Consider the following 19210-nt stretch of genomic DNA (forward strand, 5'->3'; position numbering starts at 1 on the left):
GTACATAAATTAGTGACAAGCATCATGAGTCCAGACTCTGGAGACATTTGCTTGGCGGCTTAGGAGAAATCTCTGTTGCTTTTGTGAATCTTGTTTGCAGAAGCCATAAAAATACCAAAGGCCTCTGCCCCTTAGAAATGACAGCCCCTTCTGATTTTATAAGACTCTTCCATGAGTCCTTTGCAAAGGCAGTGCAGTTTTCTACACATTGATGAAAACTATGAAGGCATCCAAAATATACCACTGTGAAGAGCTTTTTCTTTCTTTTGAAGTCCCCTCATCTGCCTAAAAGAGTCTCCCCCAAAGAGAGAGAGACTGTCATCAATCTCATCCCAGGGAGCTTCACAATCAGTCAGGACTGACTCCTATCACCAGAGACAGATGGTGCTGAATAAGAGAATGCCTAAATAGACTATGTCACACAACTATCACATCTCCCATCTCCTCTTCTACAGTCCCACTGACTGTTCCTAAAACTCATTTGTTTTCCCATAGGTATCCTTTTCCTAGTCCCCACTTCCCTATGCAGAGGTCCCATTTCCAATCCCTACTTCCCTATGCAGAGGTCTCAGTTCCAATCATCTCCCTGAGTCACATCTCTCTGTGGTCTTCTGCATACGTATGTGGGTAGGAATGAGGCTCCTGCTTTTCAGTCGGTGCAATCTGCAGGCCGCCAACCACTAAACCTAAGAGGGTGGAAAAACAGATTTCTCCTTCTAGTAGGGGACTCAGTATTTGGCACTAGACTTCCCTCAATACAATAAGTTAGAATGACTGACAATCTGACAGGCATGTAATATCATGATAGTCCTTAATGCATTTTGTAAATTTGTCCATCAGTTGTGATTTTAGTTTCTGAATTATAGTATCACAAATGAAATCAGGCTCTCCTTTAATACAATACAAAAATAATAATTTCTATTATAGATGATGCTTTTATATTTTTTATAAAAAGTCATGATTTAACAGGCAAAAATAAGGAAAAAGATGAATAAATTGTTTAGCTTATAATTGAAATAAACAATCACTGCTGTTAAGAATATAGTGTGTTAGTCGTTTCCGACTGTTTGCAACCCTGTGGTCTGTAGCCCGCCAGGCTCCTCCATCCATGGGATTCTCCAGGCAAGAATACTGGAGTGGGTTGTCATTTCCTTCTCCAGGGGACATTCCCAACCCAGAGACTGAACCCAGGTCTCTCACACTGCGGGCAGACTCTTTACCATATGAGTCACCACGGAAGCCCTGCTTTTAAGAGTATAGTTTAGATGAAATGTCTTTTCCTACTGTTCACGGGGTTCTGAATATTCATTGGAAGGACTGATGCTGAAGCTGAAGCTCCAATACTTTGCCCACCTGATGCAAAGAGCCGACTCCTTGGAAAAAGACCCTGATGCTGGGAAAGACTGAGGGCAGGAGGAGAAGGGGATGACAGAGGATGAGATGGTTAGATGGCATCACCGACTCTATGTACATGAGTCTGAGCAAGCTCCGGGAGTTGGTGATGGACAGGGAAGCCTGGCATGCTGCAGTCCATGGGGTCGCAAACAGCTGGATACAACTGTACCGAACTTAGATGAAATGTAAGATAATCCAGAAAAGAGCTAGAAAAAGGTATGTTTGTTATTGAAATTTAAGGGATTTTGTTCATATTCAGTAAAGAGTGGTACCTAGAGCTTTGTCTTCCTCTCTTTTGAGACTCATTCTATCATCATCATGAGTTAATAGGCACCTGAATAAATCATCTACATAACTGAATTCTGACTTCTGTGATCATTCTACTTTAGTAACTTAGGTGATGACTTGTGCCTTGTGTAATATCTAGAACTTTAGCTCTCAAATGTTAAACTTCACATTATATTTAATTTTTTTCACAAACCTTCTTGCCCTAACTTCGAATCTCCATGGAATTTGACATTGGTGTCTATTCCCCTTCTCTCTGTTGCAAGAATACCAGCTAACTCAGTCTGTCCTCTGCTTTGTGTTAGAGTTGATTTCTCTGTCTCTTCAATTGCTACTCTTTCTTTATTCTCTTTTTTAAGTATGAAGGGTACATTCTCAAGGCTTGTTTTTTCATTCTACATCACAGATCCAGATGTACTCTTAGCTTGAACAATGTTGATCTGCAGAGTGTTTTAAACAAAATTAATTACAGTTACTTCCATAACAGGCCTCACAGTCTCACCTAAGTGACGCTATGACTGGGATACAGACTTTTTTTTGTTTTGGTACTATCTTACATAAAAAACTTAAAAATGAACTCAGATGGTTTTGCCACAATTCTTTGTACCTGCTGGGCAGAGTTCTCATGACTGGCAGCATTCTCATTCTGCCTCACAGGTATCACCACTAGTGCATATCTTTAGGAAACTTAAATGGACCTAGGAAGTTTACAAGACCATATAGGAGAATGTTCATGGTCTCCTGCTTTTTATGAACTCCTATGTGATTTCAAGATTATGTGACATTGAAAAAGTATGTGTATCTTTAATTATCTGTTGGCCTCACAGATCTGCTAAGATAGTTACCAATACTTAAAAATTGGGAGAGTTCTCAAAAAAGTCCAGACACTTGATTTTTCTTCATGGTTTTCAAAAAAAGGAAATGTTGGGAGGGGTAAATTAGGAGTTTCAGATTAACATATATGCACCGCTATATATTAAATAGATAAGCAACAGGAAGTACTGTACAGCACAGAGAACTCTCTTCAGCATGCTGTAATAACCAATATGAGAAAAGAATCTGAAAAAGACTAGATATATGTAATATATGTATAACTGAATCACGTAGTTTTGTACCTAAAACTAACACATTAAAAACCAACTATACTCTAATATAAACTAAAAATGAAATAATAAATCAAATGGCTTGGTGATTCTCAGCCCTCCTTTCCACAGCTGTGCATTTCCACAGGCAGCACGCTGCAAGAGCTGAGGACAGATGCCTACTTGGACTTGTCATGTTACCATGTCTCTTCTGCTTCACTCTTTTCATGTGATGCTCCTCATCCCTGTAGGATTTGGGCTTATGATGTGCGTAATACATATACTCACTGTTTCACTCAAAGCACCTATAGAATGTCTGAACCTGGGAGTTACACGGTTTTAGGGACTGTATTGTGTCCATGTCATCACCTTCCACACCAGGTTAGCATGGTGGAGTCCTCATTCTCCAGTGTGTCTGAGGTGGGGATTGCACCTTTATGGAGATAATTAAGGTTAAATAAGGTCATAAGGGAGGGTGAGTATTCCAGTTCAACTGGGGTCCCTATCAGAAGACGAACAGGCACTAAAGGTCTCTCTCACTGCAAGAGAGCACAGAGCAAAGGCCGCGTGAGGACATGGTGAGAAGGCGCCTGTGTGAGAGCCAGAAAAACGCCCTCCCAAGAGAATGAATTTTCTGAGCCTGTAATCAGGACTTTAGCTTCTGGAACTGTGGGAACACAGCCATCTATTGCCTAAGCCACCCAGTCTGTGATACTTGGTTAGGGCAGTCTGAGCAGAGCACTATATACAGGCTAAATCCAAGTTTCTCTCCAAATGATGCCCCATTTCTGCTTCAGTTAGTGCTCATCTTCCCTCACCTGCACTTTTACAGTTATGTCCTAAGCAGTCTACCTATGTTTGAATCACCCTCTTGAATATTTGCTGTGCAAATGTTCTTTTTAAAAGATAATGATTATAACATGTGTTCTTGCTTTAAAAAAACTAAGTAAAATAGGTAAAATAGCTTCTTATCACTGAGAGATCCAAATACTCCAGAACAGCCATCTGGATCCATTGTCTCCTGTCCACTTTTGCCCACATCCCCAGGACACTAGCAAAATCGCATTACTAATGGCTCGGACAAATACTCTCTCCTTGACAAAACTTTATTGAAGGTCCTCTGAGGTCGCTTCTTAACTCATCCCTGATCTTGGCCCCTTGCTGGGCTGCATAGTCCAGTTTTGTTACAAATCTTGCTAGGTTCTCCATGTAGAAAGAATCCTACATCCTTGACAGATAATCATGTTCAATATCTGGTCAACTTGTCCATCCTCCACCCTCAGTACCTAAATGGCATGGCCTAGACATTAGCAAGCATCTCACTGAATGGATTTAACAACAATCCCCCTACCCTCTATCTCCTTTCAATAGGCTTTCTTCCCTAACCCTCCTCATTCTGCCTGTTGTCTATGACCCCATTTATTCTTTTTGTTTTCTGAACTGAGCCCAGTTCTGTATGGAGGTCTTCTTTGCCTTACTGCAATAGTTCCTAATGAAATCTGTTTTTACTTCTTTAGCTCCTGTCGGCTTCTGGATTTCTTTAACTCCTTAAACCAAACTCTACCATGCCTCTACACTCTCATTCCCTTATTCCCTTTGATTACTTCCAGGCTGGGCTTCCCTTGTGGCTCAGCTGGTAATTGTTGTTGTTCAGTCACCAAGTCATGTCTGACTCTTTGCAGCCCAGGGACTGTAGCACTCCAGGCCTCCCTGTCCCTCACCATCTCCTGGAGTTTGCCCAAGTTCATGTCCAGTGTTTTATTTATGGCCCCATTTAAATCATATTGCTTTTGGAAGTGTTTTCTTATACTCCCAAGTTTAAATAATTATTTTCCTTTGGTGCTTCTAAGGCACTTTATATACATATCTATTATCACTTGGTCAATTTTCCTATCATTTTATTTTTTGTTCACATTGTTCTTTCTGACCTATAAACTCAGGGTCTTTCACATTTATTATTTTATTTTACTTTTACCCAAGGTGCTATTATGATGTTAGGCCCTTAGGAAAAATTATATATTTATTAACCAAATATTATTAGTGATAGTACAGAAGCCAGTGAGGGCAGTAATAGGAATTAGTAAGTTGAAAAAATAATCATCTCCCACCCTCTCCCCAAAATTAATGTTTAAAAGCTCAATGAAACCATTAAAGTGTATGTGAATTAGGACTGACCTAATTATAACCAGAGCCAAACGGATAGTCTGCACATTCTGTTATGAATTTATTTTTTGAAGCCCTCAGAGAGCCTCCAGCATGTCTACAAGGATTTGTCCCATTCTATAATATTCTTTTAGGTTACTGAGGAAATGGGGCTGGTATTGGACAGATATAACTGCAATCTTTGAGAAACAAAATACTTAAAACACAATACAGGTGGCTGTTGGAAGCCCTCCTCTTTTGGGGGCCATTTTAATCTGCTGAGAAGAGGAATTCAGCTGTTCTCTATTGTTCATCACATTTTCTTCAGAAGTTGATCAAAGGGGAGCCTGTAACCATCACTACAGCAACACAAACAATTCAAATCCACCGCCATACTAGCAGCTGGGTACTTTGTCATTATACAAGTGCATTTTTCACTGATACACCTTCCAGAAGACATGAAAAAGTAATAAAACATTGTTGATTTTTTTTTTGCTTTTAAACTTTCTTATCAGTGAGTTATTGCAAGTCCTAACATTTACCAATTTACTAAAATGAACTAATCACAAATTATGTCATAATATTGTTTTTAAAACTTCAATAAAAAATAAAAATTAAACTTAAAAAATCCAGAAAAAAAAAAAAAAGCTTGACAAAGGTACCTGGGAAGCTACAAGTCAAGGAGTTAAAAGATTCAACTCCTTGCACCATCATATCCCCTAAATGAGGGATTAGTCTAAATGAGCATTTCTTAAAATATTATATGAGCAAATTATTATAGAGAAAAAGGTGGGGGAATCAGTGATGAGAAAAATTTAAGGAGCAACGAATTAAATAAAGTTAAGCAGGTTTTATTTCAAACTGAAAGACTCCTCAGTACCTTTAGTCATTCTTGTCTCTCCTATTTGGAATAGATATCGGAATTAAGAAAATTTTATAAAACAATAGAAGTTAACACAAGGACTTTCACAACTTTAATATGTAAGATGATGCACTTTAAAACGATATGCCTCTTGAATCATTTTCTGAATATATGCTTTAAAAGAGCTTGAGATTTATCTACAATAGCAGAGAAATTCCTATAGTAGGATTCTCACTATAACCATATTGCTGTTTAATATATAAAAGTGGGAAAAGTTCTTTTGCATTCCTCATATTATATAATTCTTTCAAAAAACTTTTACATAATTTTCAAGATCTGAATCCAACAGAGACAGATACAACACATCATTATCTAATTTAAAAAATGATGACTGCAGCCACGAAATTAAAATATGCTGGCTCCTTGGAAGAACATTTACTCCAGCCTTCTCCGGACCTCCTTCCCAGCCACTCTAGCAAGGCCTTTGCCTCTACTCATGTTCACACACTGACTGACACCCGACGGCCAGCGATAGTTTACACGTTCACCAAGACCATCAGTGGGACAACCAGGGCACTGGGCATAGAATCCAGCTATGCTGAGTGGCTGCAGTCCCTGCTAGTCAGGGCCTGACACCATGTGGTCCTTTGGAGAAGGGACTGGCAAACCATTTCATTGTTCCTCCCTTGAAAACCTCAGGAAAACCTTGAAAGAAAAGTTATGACAAACCTAAGTAAAGTGAAGTCACTCAGTCATGTCCGACTCTTTGCGATCCCATGGGCTGTAGCCTACCAGGCTCCTCTGTCCATGGGATTTTCCAGGCAATAGTCCTGGAGTGGATTGCCATTTCCTTCTCCATGACAAACCTAGACTGCATATTAAAAATCAGAGACATCACTTTGCCAACAAAGGTCCATATAGTTAAAGCTATGGTTTTTCCAATAGTCATGTTCATATGTGAGAGTTGGACCATAAAGACTAAGCACTAAAGAATCAATATTTTTGGACAGTGGTGTTGGAAAGACTCTTGTGAGCCCCTTGAACAGCAAGGAGATCAAACCAGTCAATTCTAAAGGAAATCAACCCTGAATATTCATTGGAAGGACTGATGCTGAAGCTGAAGCTCCAATACTTTGGCCACCTGATGCAAAGAGCCGACTCACTGGAAAAGACTCTGACACTGGGAAAGATTGAGGGCAAGAGGAGAAGGGGATGACAGAGGATCAGATGGCTGGATGGCATTACTAACTCAATGAACTTGAGTTTGGGCAAGCTCCAGGAGATGGGGAAGGACAGGAAAGCCTGGTGTGCTGCAGTTCATGGGGTCACAAAGAGTTGAACACAACTTAGTGACTGAACAACAACAACAATAGATTTGTGTCAAAAATACAATAACGATTCATGCCATTGTTATTTTAATAGTCTCTTCCACTTGACAAAGCGCAGTTAATAAAGTAAATATTTCCAAATGTCATTGTTTTATTTTTACATGTTTATGTTCAGTGTTTAGTTTTCATAGGCCTCGCCTCTACTGGTTAATTTTAAGATAGTGGTTCACTAGTTTTAGTGTATATCCGAATCACCTGATTAAAGCTTTGATTGCTGGACCCCAAGTCAGCAAGTCTCCAATGGAGCTGATAATCTGCATTTTTAAAAAGTTCCTAAGTCATGCTGATGCTGCAGATCCAGGTACCACACTTCAAGAATAATGACTTTTGCTGGTTCTAATTTATTAGATAGAGCCCTGCATCTTTCTGTTGGTCTGAGTTTTGTCAGCCAGGCCCCAATCTGAAGGCTTAAGGGAGCAAAGAGAGCTGGTTATCTCATTTGTCTCCAAAATACTTTGCCTTTGTAATAATTCCTAGGTTCTGCTATCATAAATCTCATTCCCAAAGACCAACAGAATTTTTTCCCTTCCTTTAATGCTTTCCACTGTCAGCTAACAATATGTAGGTCATTAGTTTCAAAATGTGGCCCTTTGGATTTCTTTCCCTCTAATCACTACTTTCTATTTCCCAACATAACTCATTCCCGCTCTGATATAATATCCTTACAGTATATTCCCATTCTTACATAATATCCTTGCAGTATCTTGTCTCTTTCCCCAGCCTTATTTGTTTCTTCAACTAACTGGACCCTATCGCTAGCCTATATGAATGTATTGCTGTATTCATTCCTTTCTTCGTTCACTCCAAAAGCGTTTATTAAAAGCTCAACATATCAAAAATGCGACAAAAATGTTTTGCACTCCCGTGCTTACAGTGTTGTAAGGGAGATACAAAATAAATGTGTAAACAAATAATTAGGATTGATGTGTACACTAAAGAAAATAATTTAAGATAATGGGAAAGAAAGTGACTGGAAATGAAATGTACCTTAGCTACTCTAAAAACACTTTGTTAAGAAGGTAACATTTAAACTGAAAAGGGCATTCTAGCCAGAGGAAGCATCAGTTTGGAAGCAGAAAGAGGACCATTGTGTTTGAAGTTAGAGTTGATGAGGGAAAACAGTTGAAGAATAGTTCAGGTGGGGGTCAGAGTGAATAAAATGTTTTATAAGCCTGTTGTAAGCACATGCTTCACACAGACACCTTGTATACAGCCTGGGAGACTAGCACTCACACAGGATGGTCTAGGCCAACAAGAGTTAAAGCATCAGCAGCATCTCAGTGAGCAGGAACTGAAGACTATGATCAGGATGCACTGTCTAGCCTTAGGAGTTGGCTGTATTAAAATACACGAGTTATACACAGTTCTTATTTCAGAATGTGGATGCATTAGGTCTTAACATTTTGTCTCCTTCATAAATAGCGAATTAAAGAACTACTCCAGGGATTGATATACAGTAGTTCTGCTGCTGCTGCTGCTAAGTCACTTCAGTCATGTCCGACTTTGTGTGACCCCCATAGACGGCAGCCCACCAGGCTCCGCCGTCCCTGGGATTCTCCAGGCAAAAATGCTGGAGTGGGTTGCCATTTCCTTCTCCAATGCATGAAAGTGAAAAGTGAAAGTGAAGTCGCTCAGTCGTGTCCGACTCCTAGCGACCCCATGGACTGCAGCCTACCAGGCTCATCCATCCATGGGATTTTCCAGGCAAGAGTACTGGAGTGGGGTGCCTACAGTAGTTCTAGAAATAGGCAATCTCTCCTTTCTTAAGAAATCAAACATTCTGAGTGAAGAGGGGGTAAAATCAGGTCAGAGTATGTCTTACAACAACATTTCACCAAGACAGTATTTTTAAAGAGCAGTGATTCTTATAATATTGGCAAAACAATTCCCATCAAAATAATAACTAGTATATGAAAACACACCAGCCTTTAAGCAATTTGAGATATGAAAGAGGTTAGCCTAAAGCAAAGTTTAGTCGTATGCTTTGAAGAAACCCCTTAAGAAAAGCATCAAGCTCATCTTACAACATAATTCGAATTATATTTTAATCTTTATATCATTAGCCCCCAGGTAGAACTGAGAGTATCTGAATTGAAAGGAATTTACCATCCAGGGTTCTTTTCAGGGAAGGAGCAAAAGTCTACATTTATAATTTTGCTTTTGTAGATATTAAAATTTTCCACCATGTAACCTGAAATTTATTAAATATTCTCATCAGCAACACAATTCCTTTTAGTATATAGAATGAAAATTCTTATAAGCAAAAGCACCTTAGTTTTCAAAATGTTCAAAAATAATGATTATAGCAGGATAAAAACTTATTTGGTTTACACTGTAAATTCCTAAGATCTCACTTGTGAAACTGCTTCATGCACTCCTCACCATTGAGCACGCTGATGGCATTACCTGTCTGCATCCACGGCCACGTCGTGAAGCCCTCTCTGAATGACGTCCCTGGACGCTGTTGTGTCTGGGGCTCGGTGCAGACTCCTCGTGTACAGGTTGAGCCCTCCATCTGTCATGTAGCTGAAAGTAAGAGCCTAATTAATCAACAGAGAATTGAATGACTGCATCCGTATAATTTAACTTAATATTGTTCACAAATTTCAATATTGTAATTATGAAATATGCTCTATTATAGTTTTTCTATATAAATATCCTACTCACCAGGAAGTATTAGAAAATCTTTTGAAGTTTATTAAGAAATTAATCTTCCTTACTGCAACAAGCAACTAGCCTATTATAAAACTTTCCTTCTTTCTCTCCTTGTTATCAATATTTTGAACAGACTTAACAAAATAAAACCAAGATCATTTCATCTTATAAATACCATTTTGGAAGAACTGAAGGTCCCAGGAGTCATTTTAAAATTTGATTAATTTATTTGATAAATAAAATGTATACCACAATTGACCACTATTATAAAATAACTAAGATGTATTAAACATTTAAGATGTCACCAGAAACTGTTCTAAATGGTTTACTTGCAATAACATTATTATCCCCATGTCAGTGATAAAGAAAATAAGCACAACATGTTTAAGGATTTACACCAAGTCACTCAACCAAGTCACAGGAGTGTTGAGAATAAATCTGGAAAGTCAGCTTCAGAAACCATCAGCTTAACCACCATGCACAGCTGTCTGAACCGAAGGACCACACTGCCGCTTCCTGTCTATAAGAGCTACTTCTTTGCCATCACAGGACCACTGCCATCAACAGGGCTGGTAGACTTGTCATAGTCACGTTGCTTCCTTGGCAATTGGGGTTAGAACAGGTGTTAATCTCCTACCCCATGTGGGGCTAATCAAATGTTTCTTTCTTGAAAAATGGGACTAAGACAGCTCATCAGTCTTTCTATGTGAAAAGTTTATGATAATGAAAACCCAGGAGCTGTGGATATTTCTCCTCACCAAATGCAAAGAGGCACAGAGAAAACTGATCAGCAAAGTGGGAAGAATGACCCAGGTGCACAAAAGCACATTTGGTCCCGTGGTTTCAGCTCCACAACCTCTTGGGTTCTAGGAGGTATCCTTGCTTCCTTAGAATCAGGTCCTCAATTTGCTTAAACAAATTTGAGTTGATTCCACTATTTAGAACAAAAAATTAATCATGATCATATTAAATATTGCTCAAATAGTTAAAACTAGGATTATGAAATTTGCTAATCACTCACATGATTAATAAATTCTGTCCATTTTAGTTGAAAGATCATAAAGAAATTTCTTAAATTATATCTCAATTTCTGCCTATGAAAATGGGAAGAATAAAATTTACTGAAGATAGATTTTATATAATTGAAGGAAAAATACATAAAGCTCTTAAAATGAGAATCCTATAATAGCAACTTGTTATTCACAAAGTCTCTCCAACATGTTAAAAAGGAAATATATAAATTTTATACACAAACAACAAGTCATAGTGTATTATCCTTGTAAGGTACTCTACATGGTTAATTTTCTTGATAACCAAATAATTTAATCCCATCAAAATTCAAACAATGAAAAAGAGTATTTCGGTTCCAAAATGTGCTGAAAACTGACATATTCTTTTAAACAGGGAATGTTTTAGACATGACAACTTACTTTGACAACTAATTCATGATTATGAGCATTAATTTCCTGTATTATAACAATGATACTAAATGAGACAAAAGGTAAAGGACATTTGTCCTTTGTACTTTTTAATTTTTCAGTTGCCATATTGGGGCTATCAATGTTTTATTGTTTATTCTTACTTCCACATCATTCTCAACCAATTTTATTTTTGTTTTTTTTAAGGTGAAATATATAGAATTCCTGATAAAGTAAAAGTGTTTAGAGATAACTAGCTTTCTCATTCACTCTCTTTTTGATATTGTCTTAAATGTTTGAGAATGGTATAAATTTTCTCTAAGGATAACTGAGATACTTATTTAAAAAAGATCAACATTGTTGATCCTAAATTTAACTTCAGGAGGAAGAAACTCAGCCATTAAAAAGAATACATTTGAATCAGTTCTAATGAGATGGATGAAACTGGAGCCTATTATACAGAGTGAAGTAAGCCAGAAAGAAAAACACCAATACAGTATACTAACGCATATATATGGAATTTAGAAAGATGATAACAATAACCCTGTATATAAGACAGCAAAAGAGACACTGATGTATAGAACAGTCTTTTGGACTCTGTGGGAGAGGGAGAGAGTGGGAAGATTTGGAGAATGGCATTGAAATACGTATAATATCATATATGGAACGAGTCGCCAGTCCAGGTTCGATGCACGATACTGGATGCTTGGGGCTGGTGAACTGGGATGACCCAGAGGGATAGTATGGGGAGGGAGGAGGGAGGAGGGTTCAGGATGGGGAACACGTGTATACCTGTGGCAGATTCATTTTGATATATGGCAAAACCAATACAATATTGTAAAGTTTAAAAATAAAATAAAATTAAAACAAAAAAAAACAATGTCTATGTGTTAAGTTTTACAACTCATTGGTCTCTCTTATTCAGTGGTAAATATCTAAAAGTGTTTAAGTGTTTTGTGTATAGTTTGGGGTCAATAAATATATATTGTTTGTTCAACTGAATTTGAAAGGCTTCCATACTGTAGGAAGAAACCATGACAGCAGATCTCAGCACTTCATCCACAATGGCAATGCATGTAAACCAGAAATACGATGGATGACCACTTCTATTAGAAACATAACCTTTCAATTATTCAATGTTTACAGAAGAGTAAGTTCTATAGACAAAGGTTAAATTAAGAAAAAAAGCATTCTTTTTAAGAAGCACTTCAAGGGATACACATTTTGCACTGACCCTTGGATTTTCCAGGTACTATTAAATAGGTTTACATCAGGTATTAACTGTACCAAAAAGTCATTCATGTCTAACTCCTCTGTTTACAGTCACTGTTGCACTGGAATGCTGGCAGGGAATTTTCATAGTTGAACCATGAGTCTGCTATTTGACAATTATATACAGGGTAAAGCACAGGTAAAGCAAATTTCTGATTAAAATTTTTTGCTTGAAAATTCTTCCTTCTTTTCAGTCTTTCTAAAGGATTTAAAATTTTTTTTAAAAAATGAATTTCATAGTTCCTCTAGAAAAATTTGCTACAATCTGGGAACCATAAATATTAGGAAATCATTTTGAAAGAAAATGTAAAATTTTTAAAAAGATCTCCTTATAATGTTATATGTAAACTTCTCAACCATAAGCTGAGCTTAACAGGTAATAGTCATAAGGAAGACTGGTATGAACAAAAAGTTGCAAAGGAAACTTGTGAAGGTTACTGACAAAAAAGAAGAATCTCTAAAAACATGAAAGTCTTAAGACAACTTTAGCCATGTTGAAATTCTGTAAGCTCTAAGATGGTTCACATAAAAACCCAACAGTCTCCAAAAGCATTTCTAATTCTTCTTCCATCCCACTGCTATCTCTTTTCTTCCTTCTGTTACAGAAAAACGTGGCTTACTTTGGCATATTTTCTTTAGCTATACGTTTTCCTAATTAATATTTCCAGGCCATACTGCTCCACCCTGCACTAGAATGAGATCTCAAACTGCTTCCTGCGCACAGATAACTTGTATTTCCCATTAGCACCTCAAATCCAGCATAAACTGCCCATATATTACCTTCACCACAAAGATAAGTCTCTTTCTGTGTATGCTAATACAGTTACAGGAAAAACACTCCATTCACCTAGTCAACAATCTAGATAGATGATTTTCTACTTGTCACTCAGCAGCCTCAACTATTATAGGATAGTCTACTCAGACCTGTGAATCAGCATCACTGTGTTTTATGTCTCAAAATCACTAAAATAGGAAGAACTATTCAAATCTTATTTTTGTATGTGATTCGATCTCATTTTCTCAATCAACGTAAATATGTACAACTTTATCTTCACAGCAAATCCATAATTTGTTAAGCATCATAGTTAAATATATCATATTTTTGCAAGAGTATAAAAGTACACATTAAATAATAAGTAAAAAATAATATCAGTTTTCATGTACCCATAACCTGCATTCAGAAAGACAATATTTCCAATCTTCAGTGACCATACAGGCTTTTCCTAACCCTACATTTCCAAACCTCGCTTCCAGAGATATCGACTGTCCTGGATTTTGTATTAAGCATTCCTTTATTTGTCTTTATGATTTTACCACATGGACATATATTCCTAGAAATACATTGCTTAGCATCTCATGAATTTGAACTTTATATAAATTTAACCATATTATATATATTCTTCTGTGACTTGTTTCCTTCATTCAAAATTAAACTTTTGCAAATCGTCTACCTTGATGTATATCACTGTGTTTTGCATGTTAGAGTTGTGTAGCTTCACTTTACAAAAGCACTACAGGGCTTCCCAGGTAGCGCAGTGATTAAAGAATCCACCTGCAGTGCCAGAGACTCGGGAGATGTGGGTTCAGTCCCTGGGCTGAGAAGATCCCCTGGGGTAGGAAATCACAGCCTACTCCAGTATTATTGCCTGAAAAATTCCAAGGACAAAGGAACCCGGCAGGTTGCAGTCCATGGGGTCACAAAGAGTCGGACACAACTGAGTACACACACATGGTTTACTTATTAACTCCTGCAGACTTTTGAGCTGTTTTAGGGTTTTTTTGATGTTACAAAAAACTCTACCATGAACATTTATATAAACATAATTCCTTGTGCTCACAAGCAAGTGTTTGTCTAAAGTCTGTATCTAGAAAAGGAATCATTGGGTCATAATAGGTACATATACATATTCAAACCTTACTAGTCAGTGCCCAAGAGTTTTGAAAATATTTTCAGAATAAACTTCTTATGAATAAGAAGTTGCTTATAAAGTAAATTTGCTTATGACTAAGAATTTTCATGTTAGCTTTAATTTATAAATTCCAAATTATCAAGCAGGTTTATCATATTTTTACTTTGTTAAAGGCCATTTATGTTTTGCCTGTGAAATGTCTGTTCATGACTTTTGTCCATTTTTCTATTGGATTCTATGTTTTTTCTTTTCTCATCGATATTCATCCTTTATTAGTTGCACATGTTGCATATGTTTGTGGTTTATGTGGGGTTTTTATTTTGACATTTTTATCTTGCTTATTTTTATGTGAAACCAATTATTTGGAATAAAAAGAAACTTGATCTAGATACCTTTCTAACTTCACACAGTAACTGCCTCTATTGTTTTTGTGTAGTGTTTTAAAATGCGATAATTAGCTTTCTGAGATTTCTGGACTCTGTCCCCACCCCTCATTTTGATCTGGACCTTCTCTATTGTCACTTTATTGCCACATCCCATTCAGTTTGCTTCTCCTTCTGGAAGTTTCCCCTCAGAGTGGGGCCCTGTCTGGGAAGGAAGTTGTGGCTGGAGAGTTTAATGAAGTCATGGGAACAAGAAAACTCCATTCCTTCCAGATAATGACCTTCAGCCCTGACTCTCCCTGCCTGGTCATAACCCTCCCAGCTCCAGCTGCTGCCTTCAGACAGGGCCTGTGTGTATTCTAGTCAGCGTCGCTTGGCTCTTTTGGGGTTATTCTGTTCTCAGTGTGATCAGATGTCCCACTACTACCCTCTGTTTCTTTGTACGTGGATGATGGTATCAGTGGTAAAGAATCTGCCTACCAGCACAGGAGACACAGAAGATGTGGGTTCAGTCCCTGAGTCGGAAAGATCCCCTGCAGTAAGAAATGACAACCTGCTCCAGTGTTCTTGCCTGGAAGATTCCATGGACAGAGAAGCCTGGTGGGCTATAGTCCCCAGGGCAGCAAAAAGTTGGACTCAACTGAGCACACAGGCAAGCTAGTATAATTCTGATTCTTTGGCTCTTGACTAATTGTCCCTCACTACTTATACCTGGGGTTTGAGATGATACCTGGTATCAGCTTTTTTAAGTAAACAATGATCATTTTTTATGGCTTAGCTATCTAGTTGTTTTGTCTGTTTCTTGTGGAGATTTGGAAAGATTCAAAACCCATGTCCCTACCAATCTTCCTAGAACTGTTTTTACACTCAATATTTCATATCAGAAACTTAATATAACAATTAGATATTTTTTATGACATGAAAACACAGGGCATCTAAAATTTGTGTTCATGTTTAACTTCCAAGGAACTCTAGTTTAGCATCTAGAACAGAGATGGTGAGCACAGATAATTTTAAGGGTGATCTCCTTGATCAAAGGTGCTAGCTAGGGAAAACTATACTAACAATGAATGATTGCTGTGAAGCTCTTTTATGTTTGTTTGTAAAAGAATAAACTTCTATGAGAGAAATGTGGACAAGGAGACATGCAGACAACAAGGTCAGTATGTCAAGATGATTAAGAGTGCAGACTGGAGGCAAATTGTTTTCAAGTTCAAATTCAGCAATGCATGCATCAAGTAAGTTTGTATTTTTTGGAATGCCAGTGAGTTAACTTTCTGAGTTCTACCTAAAGCTACTTAATCTATCCGTGCCTCAGATGTTTCATCTGTAAAATGGAGACAGTAATCATACGCTTACATCTTACCATTATGGTGAGATATAAATTAATTAGTTAGGAAGCACTGCTGTTAATAAAGCTAGTGGATCTGATGGAATTCCAGTAGAACTATTCAAAACCCTTAAGGATGATGCCATCAAGGTGCTGCATTCAATATGTCAGCGAATCTGGAAGACCCAGCAGTGGCCACTGGAAAGACTGGAAAAGGTTAATCCTCGTCCCAGTTCCCAAGAAGGGCAGTACTAAAGAATGTGCTAACCATCAGACAAGTGCACTCATCTCCTATGCTAGTAAGGTCATGTTTAAAATCTTGCATGCTAGGCCTCAGCATTATGCGAACCAAGAACTTACAGATGTCCAAGTGGGTTTAATCCAAGGAAGAGTCAGTCATGTCCGACTCTTTGCGACCCCATGGACACCAGGCTCCTCCGTCCATGGGATTTTCTAGGCAAGAGTACTGGAGTGGGTGTCATTTCCTTCTCCAGGAAACTTCCCGACCCAGGGATTGGACTCAGGTCTCCCACATTGTAGACAGACGCTTTACTGTCTGAGCCACCAGGGAAGTCAAAGGAAAAGGAAACAGAGATCAAATTGCCAACATTCGCTAGATCATAGAGAAAGGTAGGGAATTCCAGAGAAACATCTACCTCTGTTTCACAGACTATGCCAAAGCCTTTGACTGTGTGGATCATAATAAACTGTGGAAAGCTTTTAAAGAGATGGAAATACCAGACCATCTTACCTGTCTCATGAGAAACATGTATGCGGGTCAAGAAGCAACAGTTAGAAGCCTGTATGGAACAACTGATTGGTTCAAGATCGAGAAAGGAGTATGGCAGGGCTGCCTGCTGTCACCCTGTTTGTTTAGCCTATACGCTGAGCACATCATGAGAAATGCCAGGCTGGATGAGCTAAAGCTGGAATCAAGATAGGCAGGAGAAACATCAGCAACCTCAGTTATGCAGGTGATACTGCTCTAACAGCAGAAAATGAAGAGGAAATAAAGAGCCTCTTGATGAGGATGAAGGTACAGAGTAAAAGAGCAGGCTTAAAAGTAAATATTAAACAAACTAAGCTCACGGCATTGGGTCCCATTGCTGCTACTGCTAAGTCACTTCAGTCGTGTCCGACTCTGTGCAACCCCACAGACGGCAGCCTGCCAGTCTCCCCCATCCCTGGGATTCTCCAGGCAAGAATGGGCCCCATCATTTCATGGCAAATAGAGGAAAAGTGGAAGTAGTGACAGATTTCCTCTTCTTGGGCTCTAAAATCACTGTGGACGGTGACTGCACCCATGAAATCAGAAGATGTTTGCTTCTGGGCAGGAAAGCTACAACAAACCCAGACAGTGTGTTGAAAAGCTGAGATATTCCTCTGCTGACAAAGGTCTATACAGTCAACGCTGGTCTTCCCAGTAGTCATGTATGGTTGTGACAGCTGGACTGTAAAGAAGGCTGAGTGCCGAAGAACTGGCCGAACACCAAAGAATTGATGCCTTTGTACTGTGGTGCTGGAGAAGACTCCTGAAAGTCCCTTCGACAGCAAGGAGATCAAACCAGTCAATGTTAAGAGAGATCAACCCTGAATATTCACTGGAAGGACTGATGTTGAAGCTCCAATATTTTGGTCATCTGATGCAAACAGCTGACTCATTGGAAAAGCCCCTGATGTTGGGAAAGACTGAGGGCAGAAAGAGAAGAAGGCATCAGAGGATGAGATGGCTGATGGCATCACCAATGCAACTCACATGAACTTGGGCAAACTTCGGGAGATGGTGAAGGACAGAGAGGCCTGGCATGCTACAGTCCATGGGATCATGGAGTTGGACACGATCAGGTGACTAAACAACATCAAAATGAGTTAATATATGTAAAATGCATAGAGTATTCAGTTCAGTTCAGTTGCTCAGTCCTGTCCGACTCTTTGCAACCCCATGAATCCCAGCACACCAGGCCTCCCTGTCCATCACCAACTCCTGGAGTTCACTCAGACTCATGTCCATCAAGTTGGTGATGCCATCCAGCCATCTCATCCTCTGTCGTCCCCTTCTCCTCCTGCCCCCAATCCTTCCCAGCATCAGAGTCTTTTCCAATGAGTCAACTCTTCGCATGAGGTGGCCAAAGTACTGGCGTTTCAGCTTTAGCATCATTCCTTCCAAAGAAATCCCAGGGCTGATCTCCTTCAGAATGGACTGCTTGGATCTCCTTGCAGTCCAAGGGACTCTCAAGAGTCTTCTCCATCACCACGGTTCAAAAGCATCCAATCTTTGGCGCACATAATAAGTGCTATGTATATGCTGACTAGCATTACCAGCTATTTGTCCATTAGACTTTCTACATTCACTAAAAATAATTCTCATATCTTGAATATGAAGTAAAGCATTATGATTAGGAATAAGTAGTTTACCATGTACATCCTTTTAACCCAATTCAGGTAACCCTACCTTTTCCAACGTTATGCATGCTTCAGTCACTCACAAAGTTTACTACAGGAGAAATGAGGAAGGGTCAAAGGAGGAAATGGCAACCCCTCCAGTGTTCTTACCTGAGAAACCCCATGGACAGAGGAGCCTCATGGGCTACAGTCCATGAGGTCACCAAGAGTCGGACACGATTCATGCCTGCACGCAGGGGAGAAGCAGGATTAAAGTATCCACCTCCCTTTTAAAAATGTCATTCTCCAGAATTAAATTACTTTGTGTTTGGGCCATTTAAAGTAGAATTTTAGGTTATATTCTTGGTCTAACTATTTATCACTGTGACACCTAGAGATAACTCCAGTTTCCACCCATTTAAAATATGCAATTTCCCCTCCAATTTTCTAGAGTACTCCTTTTTTTTTTTTTCCCTACCTGGAGACTTTTTCAAAGATATTCATTATAAGTAAGAGGCCTTCCTCTGAGTAATTCCTAATTACTGGCAGATTCACATCCCCAAGTGTTTAAAGTAATTTTGAGAAGAGAAAAAAGAGATAAGCCTTTGCATGCTTCAAGAAATTTTGAATTCTCAGAATGCCCATTACCTAATTTTCTCAGTTCTACCTGAAGTACATGAAAAAAAAAGAGAAAGTCCATTTCCAT

General features: G+C 38.6%; 1 protein-coding gene across 2 annotated transcripts in view; it reads right to left on the bottom strand.

Annotated features, from left to right (window-relative positions):
• NAV3 (neuron navigator 3) overlaps positions 1-19210 on the bottom strand; it is an 893105-nt gene that overhangs the window by 146167 nt on the left and 727728 nt on the right. For both annotated transcript variants that reach the window (XM_070370975.1, XM_005889180.3), the window contains one exon: positions 9561-9680. In XM_070370975.1, the coding sequence (XP_070227076.1) occupies positions 9561-9680 (120 nt within the window). The remainder of the gene's footprint in view (positions 1-9560; positions 9681-19210) is intronic.

The sequence above is a fragment of the Bos mutus genome, chromosome 5 (genome assembly GCF_027580195.1).
Source record: "Bos mutus isolate GX-2022 chromosome 5, NWIPB_WYAK_1.1, whole genome shotgun sequence".
NCBI lineage: Eukaryota > Metazoa > Chordata > Mammalia > Artiodactyla > Bovidae > Bos > Bos mutus.